The sequence below is a fragment of the Mesoplodon mirus genome, assembly GCF_964341445.2.
Source record: "Mesoplodon mirus genome assembly, chromosome: 10".
NCBI classification, from domain to species: Eukaryota; Metazoa; Chordata; class Mammalia; order Artiodactyla; family Ziphiidae; genus Mesoplodon; species Mesoplodon mirus.
In genome coordinates this window covers 10,521,521-10,544,812 of record NC_138986.1, presented here as the reverse complement: position 1 = coordinate 10,544,812, position 23,292 = coordinate 10,521,521, and the positions used below count along the sequence as shown (strand labels likewise).

The 23,292-nt window shown below is 41.3% G+C and overlaps 1 protein-coding gene across 7 annotated transcripts in view; it reads left to right on the top strand.

Moving 5' to 3' along the window:
• ARID1B (AT-rich interaction domain 1B) overlaps positions 1 to 23,292 on the top strand; it is a 416,950-nt gene that overhangs the window by 36,494 nt on the left and 357,164 nt on the right. For all 7 annotated transcript variants that reach the window (XM_082633300.1, XM_082633303.1, XM_082633305.1 and 4 more), the window contains exon 2: positions 12,293 to 12,487. In XM_082633300.1, coding sequence (XP_082489426.1) covers positions 12,293 to 12,487 — 195 coding nt within the window. The remainder of the gene's footprint in view (positions 1 to 12,292; positions 12,488 to 23,292) is intronic.

Genomic DNA, 23,292 nt, shown 5'->3' with positions numbered 1-23,292 from the left:
CAGCCTGCCAGGGACCCCTGACATTGCGCAGTCATTGGTGTCTCTTGGTTCTGAGCAGCTGCAGACCTCCTCGCAGACCCCTTGTGAGGGGTAGTGATTATTTTGTGTGGTTTTCAGTTATCCTTTCCTTTTTGCCCCCTTCTCCTGATATAGCTTTTATTTGGAAGCAATTTCAAATTTATAGGAAAGTTACAAGAATAGTACAGAGAAATCCCATATACCTTTTACTCTTATACATCAAATTTCAACATTTTGCTATTTATATCTGTTCATCTACCCACCTCCCTATCTGTCTGCAGTGTATTTTCCCAGAATCATTTGAGAGTAGGTTGCATACATAGTACCCCTTTACTCCTTAGTGTCTCTGAGCCCTGTGTATTTCCTAGGAACAAGGTTTTTCTTTTATATACCCCAGTGCAATCATCACTGTCCAGATGCTTAACTTTGAAGCAGTGCTTTAACCTACAGTCCATATTTTAATTTTGTCTACTCTCCTGATAGCATCTGTATAGTAATCTTCTTTCCTTTGTTATAGTACCCTGTCTAGGCCTTATATGTTGTGTTTAGCTGCCTTGTCTTTTTCAGTATATAAGATTTGACTATATATGAGTCATGTTAACTTTTTTTCTTTGAATAATCACATTACAGTAAGACTCAGTATATGCTTTCACTTCTTTATGGTTCTGATAAAGTAGATCTTAAATAGGGCCACGTCTCTGAAAAGCACATTTACACCAGGGGGCTGTAGCCTGTGTATCTGCACAGCAGGCATTCTTTGTCCAGCGGTAGGTAAGTCAATTGCTAACATTCATCATATTTTAATGCATTTTCTTTAATGCCAGTTTAAAGTTGTTACTTTACAAAAATTAATAAAATACTTTGAAAGAGGCACGATGGCAACCATGGAGATTGCTGGAGAAATCAGTACCTTGTCTGTCTGTCTTTAGATTCGGCTCTGACATGTCTGTGGAATTGTTTACCCATGCAAACCACACATCAGATATCTTTAGAATGATTGTCTTTTTCAGGGCAGTATTGTCTTCACTTGAAAGATGGGAAAACGAAGGCTTGGGGCACTGGCTAATTCACCCAGCATATTTCATGGCCAGTCAGAAGCAGGAGAGGGATATGAATTCAGGTCTACCCAATGTCAGACTTTATGTATTTCCATTGTACTACAGAGAGCAAATTGGATTCTGTTTGCAAAATCTGATAATTCGCAGTGGCTGCATGCCACTCCACAGGGTGAAAGATTCTGAGGCTTACTGGACTTTGGGAAAATGAATGCTAGGGTTGGGAAGCAATGCCTGTCTTCTGCACATTAGTGGAGGAGTAGAGGGTATCCATGCCTCAGAGTGATTATTCTGGAGTTACACCTCCATGTAATAATGATGATGATAAAATCTGTCCCTATTAAAAGGCTGTCCTGTCGAAACTTGACTATTACCTCTAATCCTCTAACAACTCTATAGTGATAGTGGTAGTATTCTTGGTATGTAGCTGAGTTAACTGAGATGCAGAGAAGTTAAGAGGTGAATTTTTTTAGCATCACACAGCTTTAAAAGTGGTGGGGTTGAGGGCTTCCCTGGTGGCGCAGTGGTTCAGAGTCCGCCTGCCGATGCAGGGGTCACGGGTTCGTGCCCCGGTCCGGGAAGATCCCATATGCCACGGAGCGGCTAGGCCCGTGAGCCATGGCTGCTGAGCCTGCACGTCGGGAGCCTGTGCTCCGCAACGGGAGAGGCCACAACAGTGAGAGGCCTGTGTACCACAAAAAAAAAAAATAAAAAAAAATAAAAGTGGTGGGGTTGAAATTTGACTTATTCTCACAAAAGCTTCCTTTGTTGATTTAAATCTGTATTTATATGGGAAATATACCATATTATTTTCATTTCTTAAATAAGAGCCTGATACATGGGTATGAACAATATTGTGTACTTAGAGATGTAAATTTTAGAAATTGTCAACACCATGATAATAGTTTTACAGTTGTTTTGGATGGTGAGAATAACAAATCTGAGGAAAACAGAAATATATTCAATTACTATTTTGATATTCCTTTTAGATCTAATTTACTCTTGAGACAAAAAAATACGTATACACTTTGATTTGTTCATAAAATTACTATGTTTGCTAAATTACATTTAAAAGTATAGTTTAGGGCTTCCCTGGTGGCGCAGTGGTTGGGAGTTGCCTGCCAGTGCAGGGGACTCGGGTTCGAGCCCTGGTCCGGGAAGATTCCACATGCCGTGGAGCAACTAAGTCTGTGCGCCACAACTACTGAGCCTGCACGCTAGAGCCCGCGAGCCACAACTACTGAGCCTGTGAGCCACAACTACTGAAGCCCATGCGCCTAGAGCCCATGCTCCGCGACAAGAGAAGCCACCGCAAATGAGAAGCCCGCGCACCTCAACGAAGCCCTCGCTCGCCGCAACTAGAGAAAGCCTGCGCGCAGCAACGAAGACCCAACAAGCCCAAAGGAAAAAGAGAAAAGTGTAGTTTAATCAGACAGTAATTTACTCACTGAATTGACTTACAAGTTGCTGAGCTTGGGGGATTAGGCAAATAATAGGTTTTGCCAATTTATAAAAATCAGGTAAAAACCAGGAAACCAAAACAGCCTTATATTTTGTTGTACCTAGACGCTAGCTACAAATGGGTTTAATATTTGTCTTCTTCACTTCCTGTTCCTTTTCCTATGGGACAATCTAGTTGGGGATATTTATCAAGTAGTCAGACATATTCTTACAGACTTTGGTGAGTGCTATGAAGGAAAAGCACAGTGGTTTTGGAGAGGATCCTGCCTCAGTCTGGAGCTCAGGGAGGGTTTCTCTGAGGACAGGGCTGTGGCGCTGAGTTCTGCAGGAGAGCAGACCTCCTTCTTCGTGGAGGGAACAGTAGAGTTGAAGGGCCAGTGGTGGGAAAGTATGTGGATTTTCTAGAGGCCCACAGAGGCCAGTACGGTTGGAGGGGGAGATATCCTGTTGGCCTCAATGACGTGTCCAGCTGACCAGACTTGGTGAGTGGTTGGCTGTGGTGGAGAGGAGAGAGGGGAGTCAGGAGCGTCCCGGGACCCTGTTTTGTACATCTGGATGGGGGTGTCTTTCACCGAGATCACCAACAGAAGGGGAGGATCCTAGGTATCCAGGCAGGGATGTTGGGTGGCAGTTGGAAATAGAATTCTGAAGCGGAGAGAAACCAGCCAAGGGTGGCACCTTTCGGGGGCACAGACATGAGGAGGTAATGGAAGCTGTGGTTTATGTGAACTTGGGAAAAGCGAAGCTTTGTCTGCAGTGGTGCATGATTCTTTGCCTCTTGTACCCCATGGCCATCAGAGGCCTGCAGTCTGATAGAGCCCTGCTGTTTAACCAGCGATGCGGCGTTGAGGAAGTCATTGCTCTTTCTGTTCAGCAGATGTTAATCATGCCAGACATTCTACTGAGTGCTAGGTATGCAAAGATGAATAAGGCAGAATTTCCACCTTTAATTAACAGTATGCGGGTGAGACAAGAAAATAAATGGATTAAATTATTGAGTGATTGTTTGCTCTGACTTCAACTTGCTAATTTGTTGAGAGGAAAAGAAAAAAGATTTAGGAACCTCCCACTGTGTGATAAATCCTGTGGTACCTCATTTAATCAGTCCCCCAGCAACACCAGAGGTGAACACAACTGTGCTGTATTAAATGTGAGCCTAATTTTACATAGCTAATGAGTAGTGTGGGCAGGATTCACACCCAGGTTGTCTGAGTCTAAGCCACCTCCCTTTCCGCTGTACCTTTTTGTCTCAAATCCTAAGTGTTTTTCTAAACTTTGGACTATCTAGTTTATATATTAGGAAAGATGGAGGAATTTGAAGTGGGCAGGAGGTTGTCACCCAGAGGCAGGTACGGACTTGGGCGTGCACCACGAGCGTAATGAGTGAATCGGAAGAGTGCTGTGGATGAGTGGAGTGGAAAGGATTTTCGTAAGGTTTCTAATGAAGACCTTCTTCCAAGAACTCTGATGCCTGGATTTATGTCAGGCCTCATGAATGGCACTAGTAGTTAGCCAAGGCCCTGTCCTCTCCCTTGACCTCTTCAGTATTTTTATCAGTGCCGTGGAGGGAGGCATGAATGAAACGGCATGCTGATTTAATTGGTGGTTGACGTCAAGATAGGAAATGCAGATAATACGTTCGATGTCAGGCCAGAATAGTGACCAGAAACAAGCAAAATGAAAATAAGCAGAGATAAAATTTTTTGCCACTTGAATCAGCTCACCAGCTGTATAATAGGAGATGGGGGAGGTAGGGTTCCGTCACAGCTGATGGGGCAGGTGGAGGGCGTGATGGGTCTGTCAGATAATACAGGTCTGAGGCCAGATTTGTACCAATGTAGGAGAAGGAGCAAAGTCCTCCCCATGATATGTTTTGTGTCAAGAGGACTAAGAACTGGCGTGTTTTGCTCAGAAAAGGGAAATAGATACAGCTATCTTCAAATATTCTGCGAAAGGATCAAAGTAACAAAACCAATGGGTGTAAATTACAAGGAACGATTTTTGTTATACAGAAGGAAGAAATTCATAACATTCATGGTTGCAGACACTTTTAGGGGATTCATACATACATCATGTATGGACCAATGAGGTTCTTTTCAGTTCTCAGATTCTGTGTTTCACTGATAAATCCTTTATCAGGGTGCCTTAAGAATTGTGTGATCAAATGATAATGTATTAAAGTGCTTTGGAAATGCATGGTAGGTGTTGGTCATTATATGATTATGCAGGTCAGGAGGGTCTTTAGATGGGTTTCTAGAGGATATTACACGAACCTCTGACACTGTATGCTAAATTTGAGATCTATATACATCCTGGATGTTTTTTTTTTTTAAAAGAGTGTTCTTAAGAGTTAAGAATCACAGCTTCTGATTGTTACTTTTTATGGATAGTTCATGGAAGTTAGTTTATATACATAGGTAACAACCTATTAATATTTTATTTCTAATCTTAATAATTCTGAAAAGTAAAAATCCAGTGATATTTTAGATTTTTAGATTAGGGATAACATTTAAAATGTGGTTAGGAAAAAATATTGTGCCTTCTACTCCTGTTTTGTTTAATGATATATATGTGAAAAACAAACTTCTTTATTTAAAACTGTAAATCGAAACATGTTTATTTCGGATAAAAACTGCTCAAATAAAAGTTGTCTATAATCCCACCTTTACACAAAAAATTTTTATCATCCCCTTGCCCCCTTCCTTCAGATTTCATTTTGTGGCTCCACAAATATGTATGTTCCCTGTAACTTGCCTTAAGGAAACCAAACGAAAAACAAAAATATTGACAATGGTCTTCTTTCCAAGTCAGTATGTGAGTATTTCGGTTCCTCCCTGCCCCTCCTCTCACGTTGTGAATGGCATCATGGTTAGAGGGCATCAGTAATTTGATGGTTCTTACAGCCAAGAACAAAACAGCCTTTCGTGCCTTGTCTGATGTCTTAGAATTCCAGTTCTTGATCCTTCCTGTACCGTTGTAGAATGTGGCAAATGTCCCTGACTGACCAGAGGAGAACCTACAGTGTATTGATAACCAAAGTTGAAGTTTCAGTGTTTTAGTTCGAGTCTTAATAAACAGGCACTATTTTGCCATTAATAGAAGTAAAAAAAAAAAAAAAAAAGAAGTGGTTTTAGATGCTGGGTTGCATTTTGTTTCTACCTGACTCTCATGATCATGCACAGGGGCGTGGCACAGCAGGAGGAAATGCGGGCCTGAGCCAGGAGACCTGCACCAGCACCGCAGCCCTGGGCCAGTGCCCGCAGTCCCAGGCCTCCATTGCGCCACCTCTGGTAGTTGGATTCCGTGGTAGTAGTGACAGTGGTAACTGAGAGTCTTGGTATTTTCTGGCTTGAAGGGGATATGAATGAAGTGAGGGAGAACATTCAGTGCCCCGTGCCTGTTTTTGACTTAAACTGATTTCAGTGCCATTAGGAGAAGAACTTGACTACTGAGGTTGCATTGTGTATTATCGTTCACTTTACATGCATCTTCTGCATGTGTGTACAGAAATTGGTTAGTGAGTTTCACTTCTTATTTTCGAGAACACTTTATGTGATCAGTCCTCATTCCCAGGCACCGTGATCATCCTGAGTCATTTGTGCTGTATGCTGAGTGAGACATAAAAAAGTACAAAGCATGGACACTGCCATTTTAGTCTCCTTGGGAGTTAAGAAGTAACACATAAAAATGAAGAAAACGGTACATGAGTTAAATATCAATATAAGGCAACCCAGAAGTCGGTTACAGCCTGCATAGGAGAGATTCTAGCAGGTCCCACAGATAGTGTTACTGGGGTGTGGTGAAGGGGAAAGCTCTCGGGTCCTTGGTCCGGGGCTTGAGTGAGCTTGCGTTTAGACAGGCAAAGAGCAGAGCAGCAGCATCCTCCTGCTTGTGTGTGCTGTAAGTGAGAGTGTAGGTGCGGGACGGAGGTGGCCAAGTGGGGGGCAGCTGTGTCCCGTCCACCCCCATCCCCCAGCAAGCCATGGTAGTGTTTGCAGGATGCCTGGGAAAAAACAGGCATTTTATAGTTATATTTAGACATCATCACAGCAAAGTCAACATAGATTGCTTCGCGATATGACAGCCACTACTTACAGGTCACTCTGGCTGGCCCTGATCGTTATCAACTGAGTTTTCACACAGCTGTAATTCATGCACATCACTCGTAAACATTTGACATTGGTTTATATGTACTTTTCCATGTCCCTGTCCATTCCACTATGCTGATATATTATGGCTCATTCTCATATTCTATAATCGTTGAATAGTGGGTTGTTTCAGTTTTCTTCTTTGAACAACTAGTCGCTCTGAGATCCTTTTGGTTCTCACTAATTCAATTTTCATTATAATTGTGAGGCAGGTATTTCTCGCATTTAGTGAGTGAGAAAACTAAGAAATGAGCACCAATATTCAGAGTCACACAGTGGTATTAAGTGTTGGGATAAGGGTTGTGGACCCTCTCTGAGTCCAAAGTCCATGCTTTCCCCACAGGACAGACCATGCTTTCTCGCTTCAGTATTAGAAATCATGTAGCTGCAGACAAATTTGGATAAATGGCACCCCTGCCCCATTTGAGAGGGTATTATAGTTGGAACAAGATAATTTTTGAAGCTTTTGTTTAAAGCTTCTTGTCATAATGGGCTTCCCTGGCGGCGCAGTGTTTAAGAATCCGCCTGCCAATGCAGGGGACACGGGTTCAATCCCTAGTCTGGGAAGATCCCACATGCCACGGAGCAACTAAGCCCGTGCGCCACAACTACTGAGCCTGTGCTCTGGAGCCTGTGAGCCACAACTACTGAGCCCACGTGCCACAACTACTGAGCCCGCGTGCCACAACTGCTGAAGCCCATGCACCTAGAGCCCATGCTCCGCATCAAGAGAAGCCACCGCAATGAGAAGCCTGTGCACCACAACAAAGAGTAGCCCCTGCTTCCCACAACTACAGAAAGCCCGCATGCAGCAATGAAGACCCAACAGGGCCAAAAAATAAATTAATAAAATAAAAATAATTTTAAAAAAAGCTTCTTGTCATATTGTCCTTCAGGAAGAGTTTACCACTGCTTTATACATACTAGTTCAAATACTCATTTACTCACATTGGGTTTTATTATTTTTGTCATTTCATACGTAATGGAATATTACTTCAAAAGTTTTCTTTGGTTGCTGGTAAGACAGAACATTTTCCCAAATAATGATTCAAAAGGGGGAGAGTTTTTCTTTCCTTGGGCTCTTGTTTAATCCAGATATATAGATATGATTATAGATCAAGAAGATGTGATAGTTCTTCTTTCTGTGGGTTTTTCAATGCCTTTCTTCAATCTGTGGTTTAAGGAATTTGGCTGAAAAAATTGTGAAATATTATATTCATAAAGAAACTACTAATAAGATATCCCCTTAACTTGATATTTAGGAGTGAATACAGTTACGTAGATATCTTTATTATCAATACTTGTGTACGCATACTCTGAAAGAGTGATAATGAGGGAATATCTAAGTATAAAAAGCATCAAGTATATCTAAAGGATGCTAAAAATATGTAGGGACTTGTTCTTTAACTTGGATAATCTTTAAAGGGTAGGTGGATTTCCAGGCCAGCCTCTGAAAACCTATTTAACCTATAATACAGCCTAACTGTGCTACCTAATGTGTCTAGAATCTATATTCAAATATATATTTTAAAAATATACTTCGTACTCCTTCTTATTTAGTAGTCCCAGGGATGGGAAACCTTCTGAGACCTTGGAGGTTGTAGGCAGCAGTGGCAGCTTGCCAGAAGGAGATCCAGGAAAGGGTGTGTGTGGGGGGGGGAGGGGGAGGGGGAGGGAGAGAGAGTTATAACTCATACATACATAACTACATATTTAAATACATACATATCTAAAAACTTACTGGAATAAGGAAGAGTTACAAGAAAGTCTTATCAAGTAATAAAATTCATTAGAAGCTGAGTAACTAAACATAGACTAGTTATGTTAAGACCTCTTTGAAAATGGGCTAGACACATTGTGACTCTAAAAGCACTTGTCTTATTTTAAGGAATTGAAGTCCAAATTGCAGCAGTTGTGGAATGGTAACTAAAAAGGGAAAATGTGCTTGGAATGACATATTTAGAGAAATATTTGAGGACTATTCTTAATGTGGTGGTCTCTGATATAACAAATTATATGTGAGAATTGAAAATGGTGATACTGTAGAATCAGTAGAAGGGTAGATGATAAAAATACAAAGTTGTTTTGGGTTAGATGTGACTATGAGAAGTGAATTGTTTTTTGGAAAAGTCTTAGATTTGATCTGGGTTTTGTTTTCTTTAAGGAGAGAGTAGTAAAAAGCAGGGATTGAGATCCTACAGTGGTACATATTTAGTGTTAAAAATAGCAAGAGCACACAGTGAGATGAATTTGGATTGTGGTTGAATATTTAATAATAGGCCATAAGGAGAGAAGGTTAAAATTAAATAATTTGCACTGTGTAAGTATCTTGTTTTCATATCTGAATCTCAGTGAAAGGCATTTGATGCATTTTGAGAGGTAGAGATAATCTGTGTATTTCATGCTTTCGATTTTCAGAAATCTCAGGGTTAAGCTAACATTTTGACATGGGTGCAAATTAACTGAATTTTAAGTAGGGCTGTGAGAGTTTATGGCAGTGATGAGAAAGATATTACAAAACAGTTTCAGTCACTGATAAGATGAATTTGCTGCACTGTTATCTATAGCATTAAAATATAGACATTCCAATCATTCTCCCATTTTAAATTTCTGCTTTAATTAAGCCAGTTTGGGTGGTACACTATTTAAAGTCAAGTAAGCAGCCCTTTCTTGTGCCCTGGCTAATTCAGATTGAATGTGAAGATAGGGCTGCCTCGGGCCCCGTATTGGAAATTTAGCCTGAAATCTGATTTACCCTCTGTGGGCCATTCATTCAGTCTGCGGATTCTAGCATCACCAGCTCAGCCTTGATTTTCACACTTTCATAGAAAGTTTTATTTTATCTTTTGAAAGAAAGTGTGGAAAATCATTACATTTTGCTTTTCTTAGGCATAAATTCTAATTTAAATCATTCTGAGAAAACCTAATTCTTAGTTTTCAGTTTTAGTTTCATTACATGAGGTCACCACGTATGTTTGTGTGCTGAATTGTGTAACATCAGTATATTGTTTGAGCAATTTCTGTCACAGTAAGTAAACGTTTTTCTTGACTGGTGAAAGTGGCACAGTGAAAATTCCTTGAAATTGTGAATTTTGAGCAGAACTGTTTGGCCTACACATATCTTCATTCAGGTGAGATCAGTTCCTGGCAAATTCCTATGAACCCCTCAGGACTAAGCTCAGGTGTTTCTCTAGCTGGGCTTTGTGAAAACCCAGACCCGCTGGCATGCTCTCTCCTCACGGCCCCTTCAGGATGTCTGCTGGGTTGCACTGTCATCTTTGTTCAGCCTGTTCACCTCTCCAGGACAGCCACCGACACTTGTCCACTTTTTGCTTCCAGTGCGCTGCATAGTGCACACGGTAGATGCTTAGTAAATGTGTGATGAGTGGATTACTCAAGTCATTGAAATGAGCACCAGGGTGCCCCTAAGAAGGAGGGAGGGCAGAGGCTGCGGGCAGCCTTGGGGGATGTGTAGGAGGACAGAGGACTGGGGCTTCTTTTTTACATCTTTATTGGAGTATAATTGCTTGACTGGGGCTTCTTGTAGCTTTCCCACCTTGGGTTTGGGGTCTACACTCCTGGCTCCCCCTCACCTCCTATTCATGCCCAGCTCCCGGTCTTCCAGGAGCTGCCCTCACCTCTGCAACGAGACTGCCCTCGCCCAGCTCAGCAGTTACCTCCCAGTCACGAGGCGTAGCCGGAGCTTCAGCCCTCACCTGTCGGACTCCTGGGCCGCAGTTGGCATGCTGCGACACCTGTTCCCTTCTGCTCCATAGCACCATGCTCTCTACAACCTCGAACTACATTTTCTACCCATTCTTTTGGCCTTGTTGTGGCCTCCTTTTCCCTTCTACCTATTGTTCTCTTTTCATATGTTCTTCCTGGGTAGAGTCCTTGAGTTTTATGTGCTTCATATTAATTAATTCATCCAGTATTTATTGAGGATTTACTGTGTGCCAGGTGCACTGTTTGACTTGTGTCCTGGAGATATAATGTGAGTGAGTAAAACAGAAATCGCTGCCCTCCAGGAGCATGTATTCTCTGTGTGCTGGCTTCCCTATTTATGATTCTGGGTCAGACCTTACTCCCCAAGCTGGAAACTCACGGTGGCTCTTCCTTCTGGATACTTTCACCTGGATTTCCTTATAGGAACCTCAATTTTAATATGCAGCATAGTGAAGGCTCCCGCCCCCTGGGGAGGGTTGATCTGCTGCTGCTGCTGCATGCGGTCTCACCTGGTGTCTTATCATCCGTTTAGCCACCCTTGACACCTGTCTTCCATCACTCACAAGTCGTGCTGTGTTTCCATTCTCTTACTTGAATCTGGGCTTGCTTTTGCCCAGCACTGCTACCAGCCCAGGACCTCAGCTCACCTGCCTCTGTGGCAGCCCACCCTGGCTCCAGGCAGCTGCCAAGAGAGTGGTCCTTCCGGAAGGCGGATCTGACTCTATAGTTCTCTGTTAAAAGCACCCGGTGGTTTATCCCCAAGGTACAATCTGAAGCCTTTAAAATGGCATGTAAGGCTCACCCATCTACTGGCTTCTGCCTGGTCCAGCTGCTGCTTTTCTTCGTTTGGATCTAAACTGCTTATGTTTCCTCACACATGCCAGGCAGCTCAGCTCCCTTGAGCCTGTGCTTTGTGCTGTTTCTTCTGCTCTGTGGCGCCCTGTGCCCTGGCCCTCCCCACCTTGAATGTGGCTTCTTCCATTTACCCTGCTCATCTTCAGGCCTTCCTGAGAGTCCCCGTGTACTCAGTGTGAACACAGTCTGGCACACAGTAGGCATCAGTGTATGGTTTTGGAAGGAAGGAAGGAGGGATCTGTAGGCCTTTGTAGCACCGCGGTGAGGGACTTCCGCCACCACCGCTTTGCTCCTTTGAAGCACCCAGGGCATGAAAGCGCAGACTGAGGCTCCAGTTCGGCTCTCCTGAATGGCCTTGGCCCTGAGGCCCATGGGCTGACTCACCAAGCCAAAAATAAAACTCAAAGTCTAGTTTTGAACTGGTTATGTTTGGTAAGACGCTTACTTGCATAGAGAAGGTGGCTTGTGACTCATAGTCTGGGTGCTTATTCATGTGCACTAGTGATCTTTGAAAATTTTTACCCTAGACATTCTGTGTTATCTAAAATCTATCCTTTCACTTTCTAATGAGCACTCAGATGCATTAATGTTTGATCAGGACTTGCAGACTCAGGTCTAAAATAAAGTAATTGTTCTAAGAATACTTTGAAGTCAGAAAGGGTTCCTAACCACTCGCTGTGCTTTGCCTTTGTTACTAGTAAGCTAAAAGGAGCTGGGTGAGGTTAACTCATGCCCGTTTCCTGTGTGCATAGTAGAATTTTAGATGAATGCAAAATCTTTCCTTATATTGTTTGCTCCAGATCCCTCTTAATTACTAAAGCCTTGCTAAAAGTAAAAAAAAATTAAATGTCTTATATCCACCTAGGTTTTTTTCTTAATGTTTTTCTGGGTTTTATTTGTCCGGTCATCATTTTTAATATTTTCAAAAGAAAGGATAGTTGCGTTTATAATGTATATGTTAGCATAGCAAACGTTCTGCCTTTGTAATAATGACTTAATAAGCCTACTTCTTCGTGTATTTCTTCACAGGGCAGCCCAATGGATCCCATGGTGATGAAGAGACCTCAGCTGTATGGGATGGGCAGTAACCCTCATTCTCAGCCACAGCAGAGCAGCCCTTACCCGGCAGGTTCCTACGGCCCCCCAGGCCCACAGCGGTATCCAATTGGCATTCAAGGTCGGACCCCAGGAGCCATGGGAGGAATGCAGTACCCACAGCAGCAGGTTTGTGCTAGTTTTTACTCCACTTCCCCGCACAATTGGTCCTAGTTTTGTCTTTGTCTTTTACTGTCTACCGAAGATTAGTTTTGAGGGTATTGGGGGGCATTTCACTGATTTTTCTCTACTTTTTAAAAATTTTCATAGTTATTTGAAATAATCACAGGTACAATGTTTCCCCCCTCTCTTTTAAAGAAAGAAAAGTGACCTTAGAGCAAAGTGGACAGAATTCCTGTTTGGTAGAAAGCCTGTGTTACCAACTATATTTGAAAGAGTGACTGTGTCATCATTTTGCAGCAAATTATATAGATCTAAGCCCCAAAGTGAACTTGGCTTTCTAATATTTCTGATGTCAGACAGTGTCAAATTTTGAGCTGTGAATAAACTTCTTAGGGTGAAGTTTTAAGTTATTTAAAGGTCTTTCTCATAAAGAAGGCATCAGCTTAAAATTTTTTTAGTCTCCCCCAAAAGTTATTTTGCTTTTATTTCTTGACATATTTCTTCTGTATCTTTTGAAAAAAGATTTCTGTATTTCTTATAAGAGAATTTGATGTGTATCAGTTTTTGTAGGTTTGATGGGTTTTGTGTTTTTACATAAACCGAAAAGAGTTTTTCTGCTTTAAAAAAAATATTCTTCTCCTTTTTCTCTAGAATCAAATAGTTGGAGTTACCTTAAATGACCATCTACCTTCTGGCCGTAGTAAGCCTACAGTCTCTTGGATACTGTAGAGTATATCGTTGTAATGTTGCCATGAGGAGATTCAGACTTGTTTTAGGGTATTTAGTTTCTAGGAGCACCAGAAAGGCTGGTTTATAAATTCCCACACCATGCCTTTAACCTGGTGGTGCATCGGGCTGATGCCCTCGTTGTTTTCCTGCCTCCAGATAGGTTTATTCCACAGTGTTGCCAAGCAACCCGTTCCAGAGTTTCACAGTACTTCCTCTCAGGAAATTCTTCCCCATGTTTGACCAAAAATCACTGTGGAAAAAAGATTGGATAGAACTTTTGTTCTCTCTAAAGTGAATGTGGAGAATGATATATTATACTTTATATGCTCCATAGCTGTGTCCTAAAAGTTCACAGATAAATGGCACTTGAGCCCTGTCTTTTTAGAGCCTGAATATTGTCTTTCCTCTTTATCTTAGTTTGTCCTTTGGCGATATTTTTATGTTAAGGCAGTTGTAAGGAAAGATAGAAGCAGCTCAGCCTTTGAATCCCAGCTGTTGGTTCTTTAAATGGCCTTCGTTATTGACAGAAGTTCTCACCGCTTGTTTATTAAAGATTGGCCACTCAGAATTTTAGCAGTCAGTTGCATACTTAATTGTATTGTAATTTTATTCAACATGACTCCTTTCTTCCAGTAATACTTTGCTGCCTAGAGTAAAATTCTTTAGTTGAGCCTGCTAATTATGAGAGGGAGATAATTTGTAAATGATTGAAAAGTAAGATGAGAGCTGTGATTTTTTTTTCTCCCTTCCTTTTATTTTATTTTATTTTATTTTATTTATTTTTAGGTTTTAAAGCTAATTTTCCCTTAGCTGAGGGGCAGAAGGCCCAGGCAGCCAGCTGAATCAGGTCCTGATTCTACTCTACAGCTGATTTCTTTCGGGCTCTGACAGTTCTGTGTGATACTCTGGCCACAGGAAGAGAGTAGAGACAGGAGGGCAGTGAGAAATAGCAGGACGGGTGGAGGGACGCAGACACCGCCACTCCCTGTTCCTGCACCTTCCTTTCCACCATGTTTCCCTGAAGGGACATTTGAGAGTCATTTCAAAAGGAGCTGTTCATGGCAAGCTACTGGATGAATCTTTACCTTTTTCTCTGAATGAGTTAAAGTCTTCTTCGAAGTTTAAGACGTTGGTTTATTTTGCAATCCCAAAGTGGGAATCTAACAAGTGGAGACGTGTGAAGAATGATTACCTAGGAATATTTTTTTCATTGTTTTCTTCCCACGTACGTAAGGCTAAAAGTAGAGGACATACACAGTTACACAGAATCACCTTAGTTTTCTTAGCTTTTTTGTTTTATTTAATCCTGGTGGATTTTACATACTTTCAAAATCCAGTAACTCTCGGATTTATTTGAAGGGACAAATTGATAAAGGTTACCCACCAAGTATTTTAGCAAATTTTTAATTAAGATTTTAGATGAGGTATTTTACTGCTAACCCCCCAAAATGCCTAATTCTGATTAAGCACAGATCTTTCTGATAATGAAAGAAAAGTAAGGTATCTGGTAAGAAATTGAATGCCCTGGCTGTCAGACTTCCATATTGAGTTAATCATAATCAAATGTTCTAAATAATCTTTATTGCTTTTTTACTTTTTCATTTAGTTATAATACGACCTTGAAGTATTGTTTTTTTGTTTTGAAGCCTAAAAGGCTAAAAAGAACTGCTAATGCATTTTTGAATGTATGTAACATTTTAAAGGGGACACACAGCATAGTACCAAGTTCATGTGATCAGTTAGGTGTAGGCTAATTCACAGCTTTGGGAAGGAAAAAAAATAATGTGGGTTTTGGTAAAGGTTATTAGAACACATTTATTTTGTTAGCTTTAGTCTGTGTCCTTTGGTGAGGAATTTTCGGTGAGTTGCTTTATTTGCGAATTTTGGATAATTATAAATTTGGTCCACAAACAAGGTCCTGGCACAGTGATTGGCTGCCAGTCCTATCCATCTTCTCTTAGTGCTGATGTAATTGGCTAAGCATGGTTGTGGTCATGGCTGGTAATGTTCTTCAGGGAAAAAATTGGAAGATAATGATGACATTGAGTTTTTATTGAGTGGACATCACCACCTAGGCATGACTTTACTTTGGACGGCCTCCAAAGCTTTCTGTGCTTGGTTCGTGAACCTCTAATGAGCTGAATCCAGTTCATTTAATATTGCTCATATTTCTGCAAAGGATTAAAATGTAGGAATTCAAGTTTGTATATTGAGTTGCCCACTTACTAGCTGAGTGGTAAGTTGTCTTTGGCTCCGGGGTCACAGTTTGATTCCTGGCTGGCGTTCTACTCCTGTGACAGGAATTTTAAATGAGTATTCTGTTAGAAAGAACCACAGTGCTTATATGAAATTTAACATGCATAGTATCACTGCTTACTTTTTGTCTTGGAGAGTTAGGGGGAACTGGCCACTGAGTGTTGGATTTTAGTATTAACCTGGGGATTCTTGATTTGTATGGTGATAATTTTATTTTTGAAATATACTCATGACTGGGTCTTTGAAGCATGATGTGATAATAGTACATCCTTTTGGTATTTATTAACTGGAACTAGACTTGTGGTCTTTCACTTGCTGATTCTCTCACATCATCAGGCAAATACATGGTAAACAGATTAGTGTTGCACGGTGTCCTAAAAACTAGTCTACTTGGGTTTTTATTGAGCTGAGAGGGGAAATGAATTTTCTGTGCCTCTGTGGAGAATGTTCTGCCTCTAGGCTCCTGGAATTCAAACCTGGGGATGGTTAACAGAAGTACACTGGTTGATTTCATCTAATACAGAGCTACACAGAGGATGTATAATCTTTAAGGTTACTAGAATCTGACTGAGTTTTTTAGATTTTGTTCTTTTAAACTTAGACACCAGTGTATCCTTTGCTTGATCAGGGATGTGGGTGAGCAAATGTTTTATTTCATTTTTCTTGTCCTTTGTGATCATAAATGTATACATAGGCCTATGCTGACTTGCTTTAAAAAAGATTTGTCATATAAAAGAAATAACACCGAGAAGAAATAGGTTACAGAAGCGAAGTTATATTTATTTGTGTCAAGCTGATTTCAATTATGTGGTCTGAGATTTTTCTCGAGTTATCAAGGGTTATTGGACTGATATTTTAACTCCCGTATCTTGTTGCAGATGTTTATATAACCTGATACCTGTTGGAATTATAAAACCAGGGAAGGAGAAAGAGGGCAAAGTGAGAGATGTATAAGTTCACGAGCGCTTTTGCAATGGGAAAACATGACTTTTTAGTTTTTAAAAACATCTGTATTGGGCTTCCCTGGTGGTGCAGTGGTTGAGAGTCCGCCTGCCGATGCAGGGGACACGGGTTCGTGCCCCGGTCTGGGAGGATCCCACATGCCGCGGAGTGGCTGGGCCCGTGAGCCATGGCCGCTGGGCCTGCGCGTCCGGAGCCTGTGCTCCGCAACGGGAGGGGCCACAGCAGTGAGAGGCCCGCATACCGCAAAAACAAAAAACAAACAAACAAAAAATCTGTATTGCAAAGACCTTTACAACAACAAGAATTTGGAATATAATTATTGCTTTGAAAGATATCATGGCAAAATTAAATAGAACTTGTTATTTTTGTTAAGGTGACCCATCTGAACTTATCACTTTTGATCTAAATAACAACTGAATTATAAACACTGAGGTTGTTTTGAAAAAGACTTTAAAAATGAATAGGTGTTTTAATTTGTGCCTTTATCTTCCAAACCCTTTGGATGTGTCTGTTTTGCTGTGTGCTTTTTGAGTAAAATATTTATTTCAGAACATAAGCATTTTAGTTGGTACCATCTTAACAGCCAAAACACTTCTTCCAATGCACATATTTATTTTGGCAGCAGATGTTTCTAAAAGGAGACAAACATTACAATTGTTTGGCTAAAATAAATGTTTTCTTTGGGGTTATTAAGGAGCTAAGTGAATTCTAGGATTCCCACCTGTGTTACTTTATATTGTTAGTCTATTCTGGAAAAAAAATTGCTTTTTAAAATACAGTTAAATTATGTTTCGATATAGTTTTAACAATGTTTCTGAAAAGTAAGGAAGAATGGAGTGAGAAGGACTGGTTAAAAGAGTTTTTTGACATGAAATGTTTGTTTAGACTTACTCTCTGAATCCTAAGTGTGAATTCAATAGTCAGGGCTTAATTTTAGTTTTCTCTAAAACAGAGCTGAGACTTCCTATTTAAGGAGCATAATAGGGTGTGATAGGATGAGAAAGGAAGGCTTGACTTAGTGAAATAAAGGAAGGCTTAACATAATGGAGAGGAATGGGTGCCTAGTGTCTGTTTTACATTCAGAGTCTTAAGTTTTTGATAGTTTATATTCACTCAGAGACACCTACCTGTACTAAATAATATATTAAACATGTATTTTACATGTATATAGATATATACACATATGGACAAACAAATCAATAAGATGAAGGTAAACTTTTTGGCCAATAAAATAGTGAATGCTTTGAGATTTCTTTTGCTGTGTTATTCACAGCATTTTTATATACTCATGTTCTGTTCTAAGAGAGTTGGAGCCAAGCTGCTTTGCTTGTATACCTGAAACGTTTGGAGTTTTTTAAGCGGGTTGCAGATTGTATAAATAATGGCCTTTTGTTGGCCACATTTTGTCTTGATTTCTTCACTTGTTCTTCATCAGTGAATATGAAGGTATATAAGCTTTACACCTCACATTTCTGCTTCCAAGTAGATAGCAGATGCTACTGTCTTTGATGCCAAAGTTCCCTGTAGATGGAGTTTTGTACCAAGAAAATATTTTTGAAAAGATCTGTAGATATGGTAATTTTTAGTTGTGCTTTAAAATTTAAATTTCTGGACTATTTAGCTGGTTTTATTTACTTCTTATATTGTAGTTGAATTTCAACATATTTTGAAGCATTCAGTGTGACATTCTTAACAGAGGTGTGTTAGAAGAGATCACACTTTAGGTTAAATATAAAGTTTTAAATCTTTAGCCTTTTTTCTTAAAAATGAGGTAAGACTGGGTTTTATACTTGCAAGTTTAATGAGAAAATGTGAAATGATTTCTCTCGTAGTTTGGAAAGCTACCTTTTAAAAATTTTTTTATTTATTTATTTTATTTTTGGCTGCGTTGGGTCTTCGTTGCTGAGTGCGGGCTTTCTCTAGTGGAGAGCGGGGGCTACTCTTCGTTGTGGTGCGCGGGCTTCTCACTGCAGTGGCTTCTCTTGTTGTGGAGCATGGGCTCTAGGTGTGCGGGCTTCAGTAGTTGTGGCACGTGGGCTCTAGAGCGCAGGCTCAGTAATTGTGGCACAGGGACTTAGTTGATCCGCGGCATGTGGGATCTTCCCAGACCAGGGCTCGAACCTGCGTCCCCTACATTGGCAGGCGGATTCTTAACCACCGCGTCACCAGGGAAGTCCTGGAAAGCTACTTTTATATTAGGAAGTTTATACTGATGTATGTATGTGTGTGTGTGTGTGTGTGTGTATTTATTATTACTATTATTTTTTAACCTGGACATTTACATTGCCCTAGAAATTCTAAAGGTTACATACAGTGTACAGTGCCTATTCTCTGCTGGTAGCTTATTCTGTTTTGTCATTTACATATGAGTTCTATGTATTTTACATGTATAGACATTCAACCTAAAATATCCGTTAAGCTTTTCTATTATATTTTTATTTTTGAAATGTAAAACTCAAGTATATGTTTTAGGTAGCATTATAATCACTTGGATATATTTTAAATAAATTTGGTTTATTTGCTTTCATCAAAGAAACATTTAGTGTGATATTTATGTTAAAATTTAAACAATTCAGTTAAAGCTAACAGTTGATAACAGTAAAATCAACCAACCACATTGCTTCACAGCTCCCTGAAAAACAAACAGTAAAAACAAAAATACCAGAAGATAAATTGAAAGTTAAACTAAGTGGCGTAGCTTAGGCCAGTGGTTCTCAAACTTCGCCGAAGGTTAGACTCTCCTACAGTGCTTGGATACCTCCCAGATGGATGCCCATATCGATGGCATCTGAATGTAAAAGCTTCCCTCTTTCGAAGCTCCACAGATGACTCTCCTGTGCAGCTAGGGTTAACAACCAGGTGTCAGAGATAGACACAGAAGCAGCTTCCTGACGTGCAGCCGTACGCCCTGGGTGCTTGCTTTCCAGCCCTCCTCCAGTGAGTCAGAAACTCGCCACTGCTCGAAGGGAAGAAATGTGGCCGGAACCAGGAGTTGGGACAGTTCAGTCCTTGTCGGTTAATGCTTAATCTATGTGCAATACTGGAAAAATCTGTATCTCACTCTGCTCATCTGCTAAATGAGTTTGACTGTGAGATCTCCCAGCTTGGATTTTCCCTTTAAGATAATAGTAAGTTAATGTCTTTTTATTTTAGTTTTAGAGTTTAGAGTCTTGTCATTTCAAATACAGTCTGGTGAAATTTAAGGGTTAACGCTTGACAAGTTGTATTAGTACAGCTACTAACCCAAATTCTTTAAAATTCTGTCTAAAGGGGAAAGAGATTAGCTCAAAGATTAGCAGATTGTTGTAATCAGTACAATAAATTATCTTCTCACTTTTTTTTCAATAACTTTATTCATTTTGGGCTGTGTTGGGTCTTCGTTGCTGAGCGCAGGTTTTCTCTAGTCGCGGCGAGTGGGGGCTACTCTTCGTGGTGGTGTGCGGGCTTCTCATTGCGGTGGCTTCTCTTGTTGTGGAGCACGGGCTCTAGGTGCGCGGGCTCAGTAGTTGTGGCATGTGGGCTCAGTAGTTGTGGCTCACGGGCTTAGTTGCTCTGCGGCATGTGGGATCTTCCCGGACCAGAGCTCGAACCTGTGTCCCCTGCCTTGGCAGGCGGATTCTTAACCACTGGGACACCAGGGAAGTCCCCTAACTTATTATTTTTAAAGTGAAAATTTTCTCAGAGAACCTCTTTCTTCTGAATACCTGGTATATGTTAGATATATAGAATGTTATTATTTTTTTTAATATGTAGAAAATCTTAAGTCTGAGGTGCTAACTTTACTTGGAGTCACAAAAAGAATCAAAGAGAGCCAGTAATTACTTACACATTTTACACACTATTACTTTCTAAGTAGTTCTGAAAATAGTATATACTGTACAACATTGGGATAAACTGTGTACAGTAAATTCTTAATGGAAATAATAAGTTTTAAAAGATTTTTCCTGTGCCATTACTTCAACTCCTCTTTCACCTCCACAAAGAAGAGTTGGATGGCTTTGTTTTTGTATTTTAAAACAGGTTTTTTCCTAAGGGTAAAGGAAGTCTCTTCTTTTATGTTAGTGGAAGAAAGTTAAATTCTTTCTGGTAAAAAGTTATTTATGGCAGTTTGATTATTTTTATATGCAACAAATCTATTAAGGCCATTTGCCCTTATAGTTTTGAAAATAGCTATAAAAGTTAAAACTGTAGTTGTGAATGGAATTAGAAAAACACTTTAGTAGAGAGGGAGAAGAGAAAGAAGGTGGGTGGAAGCATGAAGGGAAGAGGGGATTACAAGGAGAAAAAGCAGGAAGCCGCAGCAGCCTTGCTTTTCTCAGTGGGGCTGTGTGGACGCCTCATTAGCACTGGGGACCTTGCTCAGTCCAGGTTTCTCTGACCTCAAGAGGAACTCCTTAGTGGAGCCAGGTGTTAGAAAGTTCCTGGAAATTCTGGAGCTGAGACTTGAGTGTGGTTAGTGTGTGTGTATAACATGAACATCCCTTGCCTACTAACAAAGTCCGAAACCCAAGATTAGTAACTGTCTACAGCAGCAGGAATTACGCAGATTCCCATTTCCTACAAAAAAGTGTGTTTAATCTAGAAAACAGATTGTTCCAAAGATTTAAGCAAATTGGTCTCCCTTTATTGGTATTAAATCATTAAGAGTATACTTTTTTTTTTTAAATAACTACCAAACAGACCAATGGAATTGGCTCTTCAGGGTTAGTCAAAGGCACTGCCTTTGTTCTAGACAGCATCAACCATTCAGAAACAAAAAGTAAGATGAATATCAATAGCAAAAAAAAAAAAACCCAAAAAACAAACAAACCCAGAAAGTACTGGAATAAAAATGCAAAAAAATCTATCATTGCTGAGGTAATTAAGTTTTACTTAATGGTCCTGAGACTGAAAAAATCTAGTTCTACCTGGATGGTTGTAGGAGCTGGTCCCAAGGAGGGCTGGGGAGATGTCTGCTGGGAAGGGAACACCAATTTGAGATGTTTCCACAGAAAAGACAGCCAAGCAGGGACGGTTTCCCAACACTAAAAGTAAAAAGTTCCTTTTTAATCAATATCATCATCATCATTGCTGCCAGAGAGAACTGCGGAAGAGGTAGGGGTCAGAATAATTGTTGGTCTGTGGGCTTCAGAATATTTCCTTAAAACAGTCAGCCAGAAAGGAGACTTCCCTTTCCTTTAATTACTATGTTATCTTGAAACTTCCAATAAGATTTTGAAATAGCCCAATAATCTAGGTATCTAGATTATCTAGATATCTAAGTATCTACGCCTAGGTATCTAGGCGTTTTACATCTTTGGAGGGTCTCCTCAGTGTTTTGGGCTTCATATAGAAATACGACTTTCCTTCTCTACTTCCTACCTGTATGTCCCCTGCCACTTGTCAGGGTCTCAGAGATGAGAGGATCTTATTCCCCAGTAGTTGGCCAAATTCTCATAGTTGGAGAGAAGAGGAGAGACCAGAATTCCCTTCCAAGTGCACTGGGCTGCCGGAGAGAGAGCTCTCTTCCTTGTCCACTGTTGTCTGCAGCTGAGTTCTCCCCCACTCTTCTTTCTCGTTGGCTTAAAAAATAAAGGGTGGAAGGAGTGGTGACGTATGACATCACTGGCCTTGTCTTCACGACATCAGGTGTATCACAGCACATGTAGAGAACGTCCCAGAATGACAGTTAAAGGACATTTTACTACACACATGCAGCAGGTCGCAATAGTAATAAAGTACAGAATGAACAATGAAGCAGAGGGATCCGGGGGGATTCCAGTTCTGACCACTGCTGCTAAAAGCTGCAGAAATGGGGCAACGAGCAACGTGCAGCGTGTGTAGTTCCAAGTCAAATTCGGCTATGGTCAGTCTAACTGGAAGAATTTAAGTCATCTGAGTGCATCCTAGCTGCAAGGGAGGCTACGAATTGGAGTTCTGAATTCATAACTGGCGGGGGGCGGGGCGGGATGCTTTTGGTTACTAAATCTTTGTAGAGAACACTTGACGGTTCCCAAGTTTCTCCTGTGTAAAAAACACCTGCTCCGTTTCCTCCTACAGTTTTCCTCACTCCATAAATGGCAGCTTCGTGCTTCTGCTTTGCTTGCCCAGGCCCAGACCTCACAGTCATCCTTTCTCAGCTTTTCAATCTGTTAAATAATCCCATTGCCCCATTTTTTCAAAATAGATCCCGAAACTGAGTACTTCTCACCGCCTTGACAGCTACCACCCTGTGGCCAAGCCCCCATCTCCCACGTGGATTATCACAGCGGACTCCAGAATGGTCCTTTTAGAGGGCGTGCGTCAGGCCCTGGCCTTGCCTCTGGGAGTCCCCCCTTCACTCAGGGTCCCCGAGGCTCCACCCCTAACCCTCACCCCTCAGAATACCGTCCTTCCTCCTCTGTGCCTTCGTGTTTGTCCTTCCTGTGCCTCTGAGGCTTTGGCCAGGTCTTTGTGAGTCTTGCTCTCTTACTGCTTCTAGCTTTCTGTCCAAAGGAATGTTCACTTGAGGCGCCGTCTCCGACTTGTCGAGTAGAAGCACGCACCCCTCCCGCCCGGGCACTCGTCCCTTCCTCCGCCGCGCTTACGGCCTGCGTGTGCTGCTCCTGTTCGGGCAAGAGCTCCGGGCAGCAGGCGCTTGGTCTGGCCCCGCTGTGGCCCATCATCTAGAGCAGTACGCGACACTTCACGAACATTTTCAAACAAGCGAAGGAAAGAATTTGCAGAATTGTAGCCTCTGGCCAGTGAGATCCGTGGACCCCAGTGCAGAGACGTCTGAGCGTGGCAGCGGCGCGTCTGGCACCTGTGCTCGGCTGGGGGCAGGCTCTTTCCCCGTTGCCTCCTTGGATTCCAGTTGAACTCAGTGCCCAGCTCCTTTGCTGACC